Source organism: Callospermophilus lateralis, chromosome 14 (genome assembly GCF_048772815.1).
Source record: "Callospermophilus lateralis isolate mCalLat2 chromosome 14, mCalLat2.hap1, whole genome shotgun sequence".
NCBI classification, from domain to species: Eukaryota; Metazoa; Chordata; class Mammalia; order Rodentia; family Sciuridae; genus Callospermophilus; species Callospermophilus lateralis.
The window spans coordinates 20,491,996-20,506,553 of NC_135318.1; the positions used below are offsets into that span (position 1 = coordinate 20,491,996).

At 50.7% G+C, this 14,558-nt stretch overlaps 3 protein-coding genes across 9 annotated transcripts; 1 reads left to right on the forward strand and 2 right to left on the reverse strand.

Moving 5' to 3' along the window:
- Positions 1–286: 286 nt before the first annotated feature.
- Eif2b4 (eukaryotic translation initiation factor 2B subunit delta) lies at positions 287–4,910 on the reverse strand. 6 transcript variants are annotated; one of them, XM_076833687.1, is made up of 13 exons: positions 4,788–4,910; positions 4,368–4,411; positions 3,919–4,054; positions 3,525–3,731; positions 3,180–3,262; positions 2,908–2,999; positions 2,575–2,689; positions 2,313–2,389; positions 2,022–2,124; positions 1,645–1,772; positions 1,346–1,523; positions 644–824; positions 287–533 (listed from the first exon to the last, which is right to left on the reverse strand). In XM_076833687.1, exons 1-13 carry the CDS (start codon positions 4,816–4,818, stop codon positions 334–336), a joined length of 1,575 nt encoding a protein of 524 aa, XP_076689802.1. In that variant the 5' UTR covers positions 4,819–4,910; the 3' UTR covers positions 287–333. The 6 variants fall into 6 exon arrangements, with proteins under 6 accessions (XP_076689802.1, XP_076689801.1, XP_076689800.1 ...); XM_076833686.2 differs by having other exon boundaries at positions 3,525–3,734; positions 4,788–4,877; XM_076833685.1 differs by lacking the exon at positions 4,788–4,910 and adding an exon at positions 4,624–4,726 and having other exon boundaries at positions 3,525–3,734.
- Positions 4,749–10,715, forward strand: Snx17 (sorting nexin 17). Of its 2 annotated transcripts, XM_076833691.1 has the most exons (15): positions 4,753–5,306; positions 5,738–5,812; positions 6,761–6,878; positions 7,382–7,446; positions 7,727–7,837; positions 7,944–8,034; positions 8,210–8,297; positions 8,545–8,614; positions 8,917–9,009; positions 9,101–9,304; positions 9,418–9,543; positions 9,685–9,762; positions 9,931–10,005; positions 10,094–10,135; positions 10,221–10,715. In XM_076833691.1, exons 1-15 carry the CDS (start codon positions 5,244–5,246, stop codon positions 10,332–10,334), a joined length of 1,413 nt encoding a protein of 470 aa, XP_076689806.1. In that variant the 5' UTR covers positions 4,753–5,243; the 3' UTR covers positions 10,335–10,715. The 2 variants fall into 2 exon arrangements, with proteins under 2 accessions (XP_076689807.1, XP_076689806.1); XM_076833692.1 differs by lacking the exon at positions 9,685–9,762 and having other exon boundaries at positions 4,749–5,306.
- Positions 10,716–10,821: 106 nt separating this feature from the next.
- On the reverse strand, positions 10,822–14,116 carry Znf513 (zinc finger protein 513). The gene is made up of 4 exons (XM_076833689.2): positions 14,021–14,116; positions 13,614–13,772; positions 12,079–12,666; positions 10,822–11,989 (listed from the first exon to the last, which is right to left on the reverse strand). Exons 1-4 carry the CDS (start codon positions 14,073–14,075, stop codon positions 11,163–11,165), a joined length of 1,629 nt encoding a protein of 542 aa, XP_076689804.1. The 5' UTR covers positions 14,076–14,116; the 3' UTR covers positions 10,822–11,162.
- Between the last annotated feature and the right edge of the window lie 442 nt (positions 14,117–14,558).

Below are 14,558 nucleotides of genomic sequence, written 5' to 3' on the forward strand. Positions count from 1 at the left end.
AAAAAAAAAAAAAAAAAAAAAAAAACAAATACTAACTTATTATTAAGGTTAGGACTCTTATTTGTCCATGTGTTTCTCTTCATACCTAGTTCAGTGTCTGACATGAGATGCTCAATATTAATGACTAAAGATCTGGATAGGTTTTGATCTCCATAAGGACCCTCACCTTGGCCTCAAATCACTGGCAGTCACCTCAGAGGGTCTCTACAAAGGCCTAAAGTTATCAGCAGGCACAGATTCTTAACTAAAGTGGTGGAAACACTAAAAGAAATACAAAGGAGCAGAGTTGTTGAATGTAGGGCATATACTATTTATTGAGCCAGTGTTTCCCCCTCATTGGTCACTGCTCTTGACTCGTAGGACAACAGGAACAGAACTGCAAGGGATCATGCCCAGCTCTGTGATCACCAGATCCACAAGCTCTGGGGGAGTCACATCATAGACCAAATTCAGCAGCCGTAGAGATGGGTGGTTCTGCCAGTTAGCCAGGGCCACATGTTCTCCGCGCTCACACTGCAGATCATCAGGGTCATCTGCAATGGGAAATACACTCATTTTATCCATTTAGGAAAGAAGTTGTGGTTTAGTTTCCCCTTTACCTCTTTTCTTGGGTGCTTGGAAGCTTCTCTTATGCCCTGCTTACCTAGCTCATTAGAGACGAAGGCATCAGTTTGCACACGCTCACAGAACTTGTATGTTTCACAGCAGACCAGCACAGGAACATTATGGGCTCGAGCCACCAAGGCCAGCTGTGCCGTCCCTACCCGTGACATCACAGATCCATTGGCCAGGAGTGCATGAGCTCCCAATAGCACCTTAGAAACCTGTTTGTTTTGAACAGTAAGAAAAGGGAAGAGAAAAAATGCCATGTTATATCAATGCAGAAAGTTCCCCTGTTTCTGCCCAGGACAGTAACAAATCTTAATGCTTGCTGTTTTTGGAAAACATCTAACTATTGACCCACCAAGCCTCCTACAGGAAATCTAAACCTTAAGGTTAGTTTTGTTCTGTTGGTAGCTGCCAGTTTAATATAATGTTCTTGTAATAGCTACATTATACTAGAGCATACTACATTATACTAGAGCATGTAGTAAGTATAAACAGGGTTATATTATTTTTTTGGATATAATACCTTTATTTTATTTATTTATTTTTATGTGGTACTGAGGATAAAAACCAGTGCCTCATACGTACTAGGCAAGCACTCTACCACTGAGCTACAACCCCAGACCTGGGCTATGCTATTCTAATGTTTTTAAATAACTAAATCTAAAGAAGGTAGGATTATGTCTATTTACCACACCATTTTACCTCTAACCTTGGAGTCCCTTTCCTCTGCCCTCACCTCTGGGAGCACATAGGAGGCAGCAGGAATCAGCAGGTAGGAGGCAGGGATCCCAGCACGGACCAGAGAACGTAGCATGTGCCTTCCCTCTAACCGGGGCCGACTGTCCACCACTACAACCCGAAACCGCTGGCCATTGGACCAAGCTTCCTGAAGAATTCCTGATACCAGAGATGAGCTAGAAGGGATGCAGAAGAGACTCAGTTATAAAAAAGTCACTAATTTTCAAAGGCAAGAGGATAATCCTATCTTCCCACCATTCCACTCCCCAGTTTCTTAGTCATGGAGTTGGATCATACCATCCATATACCAGAATCACATCTCCATTATTGATTTTCTTGTAGGCAAAGCGTGAAATTGCCTGAGCTGCAAGCACAATCTTCTCTTGCACATACCGATCAATGGCTGCTCCAAGTTCTGACTTGGCCTAAGTGGAGTATGATGTTTAGAGAACAGGAAATGGATACATTTCTTCCTCTAATTGTCATCTGGATGCTTGAATTTATGTATAACAATGGGCCTGAAGGGAGCCCACAGGTAGCACAAGTAAGAGATCGACTATCTCCTTAAGCCTTGCTTAGGGCAGGTGGCCTGTGCTGGCCTTCCTAAGTGTTCCAAACATGCTTCTAAATCATAACTACAGGTGCATGCCTCTCCCATTCCTCCTGTTCATCACCTCTTCTTCCCGCTTGGAGCTGCTCACACTGGTGATTTCCTTGTTGAGGAACTTAATGGCATTGTACATGCTCGCGGACAGGGGGCGGCACTGAGTCAGGAAGCTGCAACAATACCACCTCAGTTTGTGCAACTTGTTAAAACTTTAAAAAGTTGTCACTTTTTTTTTTCTTTTTGAAGATTCTTAGAAAATAAGACAGAACAGAAAATGAAACAGAGTAGAAAAGCAAGAGAAAGAGGACCTACAAAGGCCTGGATGAAATGGGAGTGGACTTGTAATGGTTATCCTTACCTGATATAGGGTTTTAGTTTATTCACAAGATCCCTTGAGAGCTCTTCATTGGGAGGTGTTGTGTAATCTTGAATCACCTATAGAGTATACAAACCTCAGCATAGTGTTCCTCAATAAAGATCTCTGAAAGGGACATCAGGGTAAGCTTCACTGAGGAAAATGTTCTGAGGGTGGGAGTCATTCCCTTTTCATCTAAGAGATTACCTCGGGTGAGAGAAGCTGGGGTAGTTTGGGGGGTCATAAAAGAACAGGATGGGCATACCTGCTGGAAGGCACGAAGCAGGGCAATACACCGGGCATTGGAGCCACTGACCAGGCCCTGGGAGTACTGCAGGCCGAGTCGCACCATGGCTGGGTGGATCACAGAGGATGGGATGCTGATGGGATGGCGGTGTCACATACTTTGCAAGGGAACTTGAGCACCTACTGCCCCCTTGCCCTGACGAAAAGGAACTTTCTTCGCTAGTAGACTCCCCCATTTCCTCTAGAGTTTTGTCTTGAGTTCATATTTCCAAATATCCCATCTCAAACTTCCAGTCTTTTAATGACTGAGTTACTAAACCTCAGATTTAAATGTTATGACACAGGATCCTACCTCATATACTGGGTCAGGAAGTTTTGTCTGCTGTACTGGGGTAGGTGGGAGAAGAGACTGACTTTGGATCCATAATCTTTTCGTGTAGGAACCTTGACAAAAATGGGAATAGGACCAATGGCCCAGAGTTTAAAACAATGTGATGAAGCTGGGAAGCAAGTGAACAATGACACTACTTTGATCCAAGTACCCATCCCTTCTCCAGGGTCTCACTTTGCCCAGAACAATTTTCCTCCCTCAGCCCTATCTACACATACCAACCTACTTCCTACCTGTTGCCGCTCTGTTTTTTTAACAAGCCTTCTCAGAAGTGTGGAGTCCTCAACCTGAGTGTGCTCTGAGAGACGCTTTACTCCTAAAAAATAATGGCTGTTTTCAAGATATAATAGGCCTCGAAATGGGTAATTTACTCTTAGGGCATAAGGCACATCAAGAAAAATAGGATGTAGGGGCACAGAAAATAAAGTAGAAGAAGAAATAGGGAAAGGATGGGGTTGATGGAAGAATTTTGAACTTTGGGTTCCAAGGTGAGAATGGGAGGAGATAAGTGTTTATAAGGGGAAGCCTTAGCTAGCACAGAATTAGGAGCAAGAGATTTTGAAATGAGGGAAAAATACCTGAGGGGATTTCTCCAGCTGTGCTGGGACAGGTCTGAGGAGGTGGCCCTCCTTGTTCCCCTTTTCTTGCCTGTTTCAGGGCGCGCTCGGCCTCCTGTTTAGCTCGCCGCTCAGCACGAAGTTCAGCCTTACTCCGACCAGCTGGAACCTTCTCCCCGGGAGTGCCCCCCAGCTGAATGCCAGTTCCTGGCAGTTCTCTGGTTGTGCCTACTAAAGGTAGAAGGAAGAAGTGCCCAAGCCCCAGACAGGTGATTTCTACCCTAACCAAAACTTCTCTTTTAATTTATCTGAACCTTTTCACTTTGCATTTGCTCAAACCAATTTTGTGTCCTATCACATCACCACCTCCCTCTAACCAGTTTCATACCCCAGCCCATTAAAAAAGACCCAGCACCTTGACACTGTGCTGTAGATACAGCACAGCCAGTTTCTGGTTCTGCCCCCTTGTCCTCCTTCCGTCTCTTCTTCTGTTGTTTCTTTTCCTTCCGAAGCTGCAGCTTCTCTTCTTGGGTCATCTCCCTCCCTGCTGCCTAAGACACAGACATAGGACCTTGCTCTTCACCCAACAGTTCCAATGATGAACCAACACTCTTGGATATTTAGAAGATTCCCAGAAGGTTAGGTACCTAAACCTCTCTCACTTCCACAAGCTAACTTTTACAAGCTTACATCCCGTTCAGGGATAGAGGTTTCTCCTCAACTATCAGACTGAAATACCATTAGGCTCTGTAAAAATTTCGCTGTTTTAACTGAGAAACTGAACGGGATGGGAGATAGGGTAGAACGAAGCAGACAGTCCTGCGTAGCATTTGACAGGCAGCTTGGAAGGGCACCCTCACTTACCCCAGGTCTAGGCGAAAGTTCCGCCTTCATTCCGGATCCCGAGTCTGAATTAGAAAAGAGGTCACAAAGTGAGCCAGAGAGGCTCCGAGAGGGTTTGGAGGGACTCGCACTCGGCGCAGCTGGCTGCTGGGTTGGCATGACCACGGCTCCGCCGCCAGGCGCGAGGCAATCTAGGGATTCGCGTGGGGACGCACTGCGCGGCAGGATCAAAGGACAGACAGGGTAGGAGGAAGGAGGAGTCACCCACCCTTCTCACCGGAACCAGCCGGGACGCAGCGTGGGGCTGCACCCGAGACTAAGCCAGAGGCCGGCGCGGCACCGGAACGGAACGGCAGGGCCCTAAGGAGCTCAGGGCCCAGCACTAGCCGTCCGGAGCTCGTCGGCTTGCGTACCAGTTGGTGCGCCCGGCCCTTCGCTCACCCTCGAGAACAGCCACAGCCACCGCAGCCATCGCGGACCGTCCTAGGCTCCGCCCACCGCAGTCACCGGGCTTGCTTCGCCTAGCTTCGCCTACACTGGGACTACAGCGCCACCTGGGCTGGAGGTTCCACCACCGACACCCACTGCGCACACTGCAGAAGAACTACAATTTCCGGAGGTGTATCGGGTCCCGCCCCGGACTACGGGTCGTGATGAGGACCGTCTCAATTTTGGGCTCCCGGTCCTGACAGCCTCCTTCTGCCTATAGACTACAGTTCCCAGAATGCTGGGGTCTCTACGCCCAGAGCCGACGTCCTACCGTCTTCCCACCACGGATCCCAGGCCCCCCAAAATGGCGAGTGAAGCCGCGGGGACGTACTGAGCACCGGAGGCGAGCGTGGAGAGCCGCTGGGGCCCTCACAGTCCGGACCCCGGAGGGGCCCTGCCATAGGGAACATGCACTTTTCCATTCCTGAAACCGAGTCCCGCAGCGGGGACAGCGGCGGCTCCGCCTACGTGGTGAGGAGCAGCCAGAGCTGGGCCGGGGCGGGGATAACGGGCCGGAGCTCTGGGAGCGGCCTCCAAGGCCTGGCAGCCACTCTTCGGGCCAGATCCAAGGTCGCTACCACACTGGGAGCGTTTGTCATGTCTCAAATTCGTGTAGAAGTCGCCCCAGCTCCAATAGGTCCTTTGTTCGACCAGTCGCCTCCCCTTGCTAGGTTGTGGCTGCTCTGGTGGGCGTCTCGGGCCTGTGGGGAGGGAGACTGTAGCACAAGTGCCCCAGTTTCCCCAGGCCCTTCTGCTTTCCCTGGGGAAAACAAACTAGCTAATCTTCAGGGGATCTCGGTGCGTTACTCTGAATGAGCTGTGCCGGACAACTTCCGGCTAGGGTTCTCGAGATGTTGCCAGGACTGCCACCCTAAAATGCCTGCCTACTTTTGCGTCCTCAGGCCTATAACATTCACGTGAACGGAGTCCTGCACTGTCGGGTGCGCTACAGCCAGCTCCTGGGGCTGCACGAGCAGGTGGGACTAGCACTCCTGCCTGAAGGCAGCTTCCAGCTCTTGCCTGCACATGGACATCAATATCTCCATTTTTTTGCTTCATCCGGTTCCTCTTTAATCACTGCCAAAGGGAGGGTGAAGTGCTTTATCTTTTCGTCTGACATTTTCTGGGAACTCCCCAAGGAACTTCATGTTTGCCACAATAACTGCTCCTCCCTATACTTATCATCCTGCTTCCTGCTTTTCTGTACCTTCTTTACTGTTCTTTTAGCCTTTGCCTCTGCATGAAAAAACAGAACTCTCCCTATCTACGAAAGCACATTCCTTCTGTCATCTGAGCTGCAATTTTAAATTCTTTTTCCTGCTTATACAAACCATTCACTGATTTCCTTGTGTGTTCCTTGGCTCATTTCAATGTGTATAGCTGTTCCAATTATTCTTATATGTGTGCTACGATGTATTTCTGCCTTCCTTACCAGATGGTGAACTCTGTATGTAACTCAGTAGAGTGGCCTGGTTCTACTGATAATTAATTGCACAACCCCAAGCAAGTTACCTAATTCTTTGAACCTCAGTTTCTACAACTGAAACATGAATTTCTTCATCCATAAAGTGTCTTTAAGTCCTATGCTACTTTATGAACTTGCTTAGTTATGGCATAACTATTTGTGCACATAAATGTGTCTGAAAAGTCCTCTGCTTCCTGTGAAGGTTCAATGAAGTCTTGCTAGATAATAGAGGGGCTCCCTTTAGGACTTTTTCCACACAAACCCTCCCCACCGTATGAAGAGATTGACTTATACACACTAAGATAGAAAAGAACTTGTATCTAAGGCAGCTCCATTGAGATGCTAATTCTGCCAAAGGAATTATTTCCCAGTTGACCAGAGTAGATATGGTGAACTCTGTCTCAATAGCTTCCTTCATTTTTTGTGTTTACAAAAGGGTTGTATCTCTTTCTTTATGTAGCTCCGGAAGGAGTATGGGGCCAATGTACTTCCTGCATTCCCCCCAAAGAAGCTTTTCTCTCTGACACCTGCAGAGGTAGAACAGAGGAGAGAGCAGTTAGAGAAGTACATGCAAGCTGGTGAGTGATTGGAGGAACTTTAGACTATTTTGAGATTATAGGCAGAAACTAAAAACAGCTGGCTCTGTAAAAGTCCTACATTAATTTCTACATGTGAGAAGCCTCTTGTCTGATCTGTTATTTAATGTTAAGAGCAAAGTAAGGATTTTTAAGTGTATACAGCAAAGCAATTTGGGCACTAACACCTATGAGAAATACAAGTATTACACTAAATAGTCGTAAGGCAGTTTAGTTTGGTGGGGAGAAATTAATTTCTATCTGATGTGCTTTAGATTAACATCATTGTTATTTCCCTAGTTCTATAGACTGGACTCAACTAGATGGCAGCCAAGGGTGGGGCAGGTGAAGAATTTATGCAAACATTGAGTGAGGTGAGGCCAGCTGGGGGATGTGGCAGGCCACCATCAGCCCAGGAAATGGGGTCGGGGGGACCTACTAAGAAGAGGATTGGGGGAAGCCAATGAATTCTAAAATACTAGAAATTCATTCTCTTGTTCCCACAGTTCGACAAGACCCACTGCTTGGAAGCAGTGAGACCTTTAATAGTTTCCTGCGTCGTGCACAACAGGTAAGGTTTTAAGTGAGACCTAGATTTAAGGGAAAGATTTGCTGGAGGGCCATGTCATTTTAATGGTATGGTTCAGAGGAGTCATTCTGGAACTTTGATAATGGAATGGAGTGTCTGTTGTACCACTGAAGTCAAAGTCAAGGAAAGCTCAACCTATGTTTAAGCAGCTGAGAATGAAACACAAAAGGGGACTAGAAATAGAGAGTTGCAGATGAACAGAGCTGGTCTGGGATAGGTGTTAATAAGGCAGAGCTTCCCAGCCTCATGTATGCTCACACAGGAGACACAGCAGGTCCCCACAGAGGAGGTCTCCTTGGAAGTGCTGCTCAGCAATGGGCAGAAAGTTCTGGTCAACGTGCTAACTTCAGATCAGACCGAGGATGTTTTGGAGGTAAGGTGCTTTTTCAGCACTGCCCCTGCACCCTCTGCACCCCAGGTCCTGGGCTTGGGGAAGACTGGGACCAGCCAGTAGGATGAGCTGTACTTCCTGTCTGCAGGCTGTAGCTGCAAAGCTGGATCTTCCAGATGACTTGATTGGATACTTTAGTCTCTTCCTTGTTCGAGAAAGAGAGGATGGAGCCTTTTCTTGTGAGTCTTTTTAGACTTTACTACTCCATTGTGCTTCCAGTAGTGAGTTTCTGCCTCCCTGTTACCCCTTAGAATGGAACATTTTCTCACGGTGCTTCTTTCTTGTTTCCTTTTTTTTTTTTTTTGAGGTTCATCACATTTTTCCTTTTTTTTTTTTTTTTTTTTTAATCCATAGTTGTACGGAAGTTGCAAGAATTTGAGCTGCCTTATGTGTCTGTTACCAGTCTTCGGAGTCAAGAGTATAAGATTGTGCTAAGGAAGAGGTCAGGGCTGGGCCTGAAAGTGGGAACAGTGCTGAGTGTGATTATTGGGCCATATATGGAGACAGAATAATCCAGACAAGGGAGTAGTGCCATGTGTTTATACCAGGCCTCCCAAAGTTCCTCTCACTATCTCACCATTAGCCTGAGAGTTCCAGATTGCTCCTGTTTTGCCCCATTTTTCCATTCTATCTATTGCCTTACCTACCAGCTTAGCCCCATTACCCCTTTCCACCCCTTGGCCTCACAGTTATTGGGACTCTGCCTATGATGACGATGTCATGGAGAACCGAGTTGGCCTGAACCTGCTTTATGCTCAGGTGAGCTTGGAGCTGCATCAGAACCCTTGCCCTGAAAATGACTCTAGTGTCCCACTTGCCTAAGAAAATATTTGTCTTTGTTCTCACTTCTTAGAGATATTCGTAGAATACTGTCAGGGCTCTTGAAGCATCTCTAATTCTCCCTACTTTTATTATAAGTTGATAGGGTCAAGGTCTCACTTTAAAGAGGTCACTCAAGTGTGGGGCTAGGGTCAGATTCAACATTTCTAACTCTGGACATTTTCGGGGGGGGGGGGGGCACTGACTGGAGCTCCCACCCCCATTCCTTGTTTCAACTGTAGACGGTGTCAGATATTGAGCGTGGGTGGATCCTAGTCACCAAAGAGCAGCATCGGCAGCTCAAATCTCTGCAAGAGAAGGTCTCCAAGAAGGAGGTGAGCTCTTCCTGGCTGTCCCTGCATGGGATTGCAAACTCTGAGCCTCCACTCCCCCTTCTAATCCAGGACACATGCTGACATTTTTCAGTTCCTCCGGTTGGCTCAAACCCTGCGGCACTATGGCTACCTGCGCTTCGATGCCTGTGTGGCGGACTTCCCGGAGAAGGATTGTCCAGTGGTGGTGAGTGCAGGCAACAGTGAGCTCAGCCTCCAGCTCCGCCTTCCTGGCCAACAACTTCGCGAAGGCTCCTTCCGGGTCACCCGCATGCGATGCTGGCGGGTCACTTCCTCTGTGAGTAAGGTGGGAGGGAAGGTTTCCCTGGGTTGGGGTACAGCAAACCTTCAGCTTCAAGGATGGGCTGCAGTGGTTTGGAAGAGGTAGCCTAATTCTCTTTCCTCTCCTAGGTGCCACTGCCTAGTGGAGGTACAAGCAGCCCAGGCCGGGGCCGGGGTGAGGTGCGCCTGGAACTGGCTTTTGAATACCTCATGAGCAAGGACCGGCTACAGTGGGTTACCATCACTAGCCCCCAGGTGTGAGACCACCCTCAGACCTCCTCTGGAGCCCCTTAGATAACCATCTAGGGCTTCCAGGACTCCATGTGAGTGGGAGCCCTTGTCTTAGGGTGCTGGGCTCAGGATGAACACCTTAGTCAACAAGCTCTCTGCTCTCAGGCTATTATGATGAGCATCTGCCTCCAATCAATGGTAGATGAATTGATGGTGAAGAAATCTGGGGGCAGTATCAGGAAGGTAAGCAGCAAGCAGGGACCAGGCAGCTAAGTGTGGGAACAGCGCTGAGTGTTATGGTCTCCCTACCTTTTGTCCCGAGGTTTGTTTTGAGGGGATATAATTAAGATTCTGACAGAAGTGATCCTGACTTCTGTGACCCTGATCAGCATATTGGATTTTTGTCCCCAGATGCTGCGCCGGCGGGTAGGGGGCACCCTGAGACGCTCAGATAGCCAGCAAGCAGTGAAATCCCCACCATTGCTCGTAAGTATCACCCCGGGTCATTACCCTGGCTTCCAGACTTGCCTTACCTCCCCCAGTGAATCTGATACCTCTGCCTCCTCTTCCCCAGGAGTCACCTGATGCCAGCCGGGAGTCCATGGTCAAACTCTCAGTGAGTTAACAGGGTTGGCGAGGTTGGTGTCTATAGGAGTCCTCCAGGCTCAAGCCCTCTGACCCCTACCCTGCCTTTGTTACAGAGTAAGCTGAGTGCTGTGAGCTTGCGGGGGATTGGCAGTCCCAGCACAGATGCCAGTGCCGGTGACGTCCACGGCAATTTCGCCTTCGAGGGCATTGGAGATGAGGATCTGTAATCTCCACTGCTTGGATGTCTACCCCAGAGGAATTTACAGAAATGTGCCCTGTGCCCCCAAGCTAGGGGGAGATTTTTCCTTTTCCTTTCCTATCTCTCCTTTTCCTTCTTGGCCAGGGGCCTCCTAACCCATTTTCCCTCCCTGCCGGGCTGGCTGCACAAAAAACTGCCCTCTTTTTTCAGAACAGGCCCTCAATGCCAAATTAACATTTAGTATTTTGCACAAAGTCCAAGGGACCATGGCTACCTGCCTTGGGGAAGAGCCAGAGCTCCCCCTGGTCTGCTTCTGGCTTCTTAGGGCTATGGGCAAGGGGATGGGCAGAGGTCTATGTATGGTCTGGCCCAGCTCCTCATCATTAAACTCAAGCCTGACTGCTGCCTACCTCTGGTTCCCTCTCACTGCCCCTGCTGCCCCCATTGCAGCATGGACTGCTGTGCAAAGGACAAGGCCAAAGTGCTTGCCATTGCCAATTCAGCATAGACATGGCTTTGTTAGTGTTTCCTTTATTATAAAGCACTGAAATAAGTTAAATAAACAGGTGGGAGGCTGGGCAGTCCCCAGCCAGTTCCTCCACAGCCCCTGAGAGCAGTGGAGGTGAATACAAGGCCCTTCTCACTGAGCTCATGAAGTGCATCAGTCAAGGCAAGGCCCCCTGGTCCATATGGGCCCCTACCCAGAGAGTTTGGGCTGGTCCATATAGTGCCTAGGTTAGTCTGTGGAGCCCCTGGCCAGCGGGGGGTTAAAAAGGAGAAGTTGGCTTCTGTTCCATCTGTATAAAACGCAGGAGGAGCAGGGCTAATCCATAGGGGCCCTGGGGAAGGACCTAGTTCAAGGTGAGTCTGTATGGAGAGCCCGGCTACCAGCAGTGCCCAGGGCTGTTGGACCCCGAGTGCTCAAAACAGAGGGTGGGCTGTGAGGTGGTGCCCATCCGTCTGAGGCAGAGAGGCCAGGCCCTCCTGCCCCACCATGGCCATGCACCTTCTGGTGGCGCTTGTAGTTGTCCCAGTGGCCTGTGGTATAGGCGCAGGTGGCACAACGGAAGGGTTTCTCGCCTGTGTGCCGCAGCATGTGGCGTTTGAGGTTCATGCTCTGGTTGCAGCTGTAGTTGCAAAGGCTACATCGAAAAGGTTTGTCGCCAGAGTGGATACGACCATGACGTTTGAGGTTGGCCAGGTTGCCACAGGCATAAGGGCAGAGGGGGCACTTGTAGGGCTTCTCTCCTGTGTGGACACGCTGGTGCCGTTTCAGGTTATCCAGATGAGCAGAGGCATAAGGGCATCGGGCGCAGCGAAAGGGCTTCTCACCACTGTGTGTCTTCATGTGCCGGGCCAGGTGGTTGGGATAGTGAGTGGCAAAGGGGCAGAGGCTACAGGCAAAGCCTTTGTCACTGGGGCCCTGGGGCACCCCACTGGCACCCCCTCCAGCCTCTCCTCGCATGCAGCGCCCACACATGGCAGATCCCAGCCGACTACCCTCACCCTCCTCCAGCTCTTGTCCACAGCCCCGGCATGTCCAAGGGAACAGCAGCTCTGGCAGTGGTTCTGATCCAGTCCCACACAGGCCCTCCCCTTCACCCCGCAGCTGCCCACAGTCTGGCAGGAAACTGGCACCACCTGGTGGCACATGGAGACTCAAATCTGGAAGGAGCAGAGCATCTGTGGGAACAATGAAATTTGAGCTATTAATCCAAGTACCACTAGTGCTCCCCACCACATCCTAGGATCTTTGGTCTCTGGCTTTTTACCTTCAGGTCGCCGGGGCACTGCTCCCTCCTGCTCTGTGGGACTGGGAGGCCGGGTTGGTCGTGGAGCACAGCAGCGGAAGCCACAGGTCGGGCAGGGAGGAGTGGGGGGCCCTGCATGGGTACGCTGATGCCGCCTCAGGTTGCCCAGGCTGCTGCAGGCAAAGGGGCAGTGGGGACAGCGGTAGGGCTTCTCGCCAGTGTGGGTGCGGGTATGTCGCGTCAGGTTGACGAGCTGGGCGGAGGCGTAGGGGCAGCGGCCACAGCGGAACGGCTTCTCCCCGCTGTGTGTCTGCATGTGCCGCTTCAGGTGGCTCGAGTAGTGGGACACGAAGGCGCAGAGGCGGCATGAGTACAGTAGCCGTGGGGGCAGCGGGGGCCCCCCACCCGGCCCTCCTGCCCCACAACACGGCCCCTCACCTGTCAGCCCCCCACACAGCTGGCAGGCTGGGCCTGGCCTCTCACCCCTGGCCTCCCCTGGACCCCTGGCTGGCTCCTCAACTTCACTCTCAGCACTTAATGCTCGGCCGCCCCCAGACTCGTCGTCGCTCAGCCCGTAGGGAAGCCCAGGCCTGGCCCCCAGAGAGTCTCCTGGCAAGAGATACATTAAAAAAAAACATCAGTATTGGGTAGGACCAGCTCCAAACTCCCTTTTCCACCTATGGTCTCACTTGCTTAGCCTCACCTTTCTCTTGGCTTTGATAATCCTTTTAGTTCTCTCCTAGGGATTAAGATCTCCCTTATAATGCCTCCAGAAAATTCAAAATGAATTGTCTACCTCTGAGTCTGCACTAACCTAATGTCAGTAGAGTTGAATTGAATGGAAAGATCAAGGGCTCACAGTAGATTGCAAACTGAGATGATTAAATAATGTAATTAATCCTTGAATAAAAAAGTAAAAATAGGTCTCAGGCAGGACCTGGGACCTTTTTCTACTCTTATTAACTTCAAGTACAGAGTTAATTTTAAAATAAAACCCACCTGAGGAAAGAAGCAAAATTTGGAGAGAAGCACAAACAAAGAAAGTAATGTGCATTATACTTAAGGGATAGGTTCTCTTTTACATGAGTTCCTTGAACGATTTTCAAAATATCCTTGATAAGTGAGTGGGTAATGTAATGTTAGGGTAGGGTGATGCTGAGATCACACAAGGAGGAAGGATACTTAAGGGCAGAAACTAAGAACTCAGTACAAAAGGAGCTTGAGCTGCAGGTGAAACAAAGTTAAGAGCAGACCCAAGTACTAACTAAAATGATTACAGAGAGGACTTTCCCAAACCTCTTTACAGTACCCACACGAGGAATGTACTTAGGGAGGATGTTAAAAGAGTACTTACCACCTTCCTCATACTATCTTTGACCAGTCTCCAGAACCTCTCATCAAAGTGATGAAACCATAAGTAAAGGAAGTAATAGCTCCAAACTAAATCAGCCTTGGGTTGTGGCAGGAAATGGTGTTTTGGTCGCTGACACTAAACCTTACCTAACCTGTCTCCTAAAGGGTTACTGGCCCCTTAACCAAGTCCCTAAAAAACCCACCTTCTGAGTCTCTCTCAAAGCCCATGAGCTGGTCGCTGTTGCCGTCACCTTCCTCCTCCTCTTCCTCTTCCTCCTCAAACTCCAGATCCTGGCCTAGTAGCAAATCACTTTCCAACACCAGTGCCCCGGGTCCTTCGTCGAGAGAGTCTTCTGTATCCACTAAAGAAGGGAGGGGGCTTATGGATCCTCTCTCCCAAGTGGTGCCCATCGTCCGCACCCAGGGAGCCAGCCCTCGTGGACGGCGCTTCCCGTACTCGTTGACCCTCTTGGGTTCCCTTAGTACCTGAGTGGGAAGCTAAGAGCCCAGATCGCCCGCCCCATCCCTCAGGAGGCCCCCTCCACCCTGACCTGAGCCCACTCCACTGACCCCACCCCCGCTCCTCCCCCCAAAGCCCCTGACCCCTGACCTTTGACCCCCTCGCATTTCACGGGCTGCGGGTGGCTTTGCTTCCTTCGGGGCATCGTGACCGGCTCCAGCCCGACGCGCCTCCGGCCCCACGGCCGCCCGGCCCCGCCCCTCCCAGCTCGGCCCCTCTGCCCGCCCCTGCTCTCAGGGCCCTCGGGCCGCCCCCATGCAGAGGCGCAGGCCCTGGGCAGCCCCCGGCCCTGGCCCTGGCCCCGGCGCCCAGCTCAGGCCGCTCCCGCCGCCGCCGCCGCTTCCATTCATGGAGCCCCCTACCCCCCTCCGGAGACCAGCTGGTACCTCCGTACCCGCTTCCGCTTCCGCTGCCGCACAGCCGCACGGGAGGCGTAGTCCGCGGGACGCACAGTAGCGAGAATGGCCCGGCGTGACCGGGAAGTGATTGTGACGCGCCGCGGACCAGCCAATCAGCGGCCGCGGAAACCGGGCCGGCCAGCCGAGCAGGAGACGTCCTGCCTCTTCCCGGGAGGAACTGGGAAGTCATTCCGACTCCAGCTGGCTGTGGGGGCGCGCGACGTCAGACC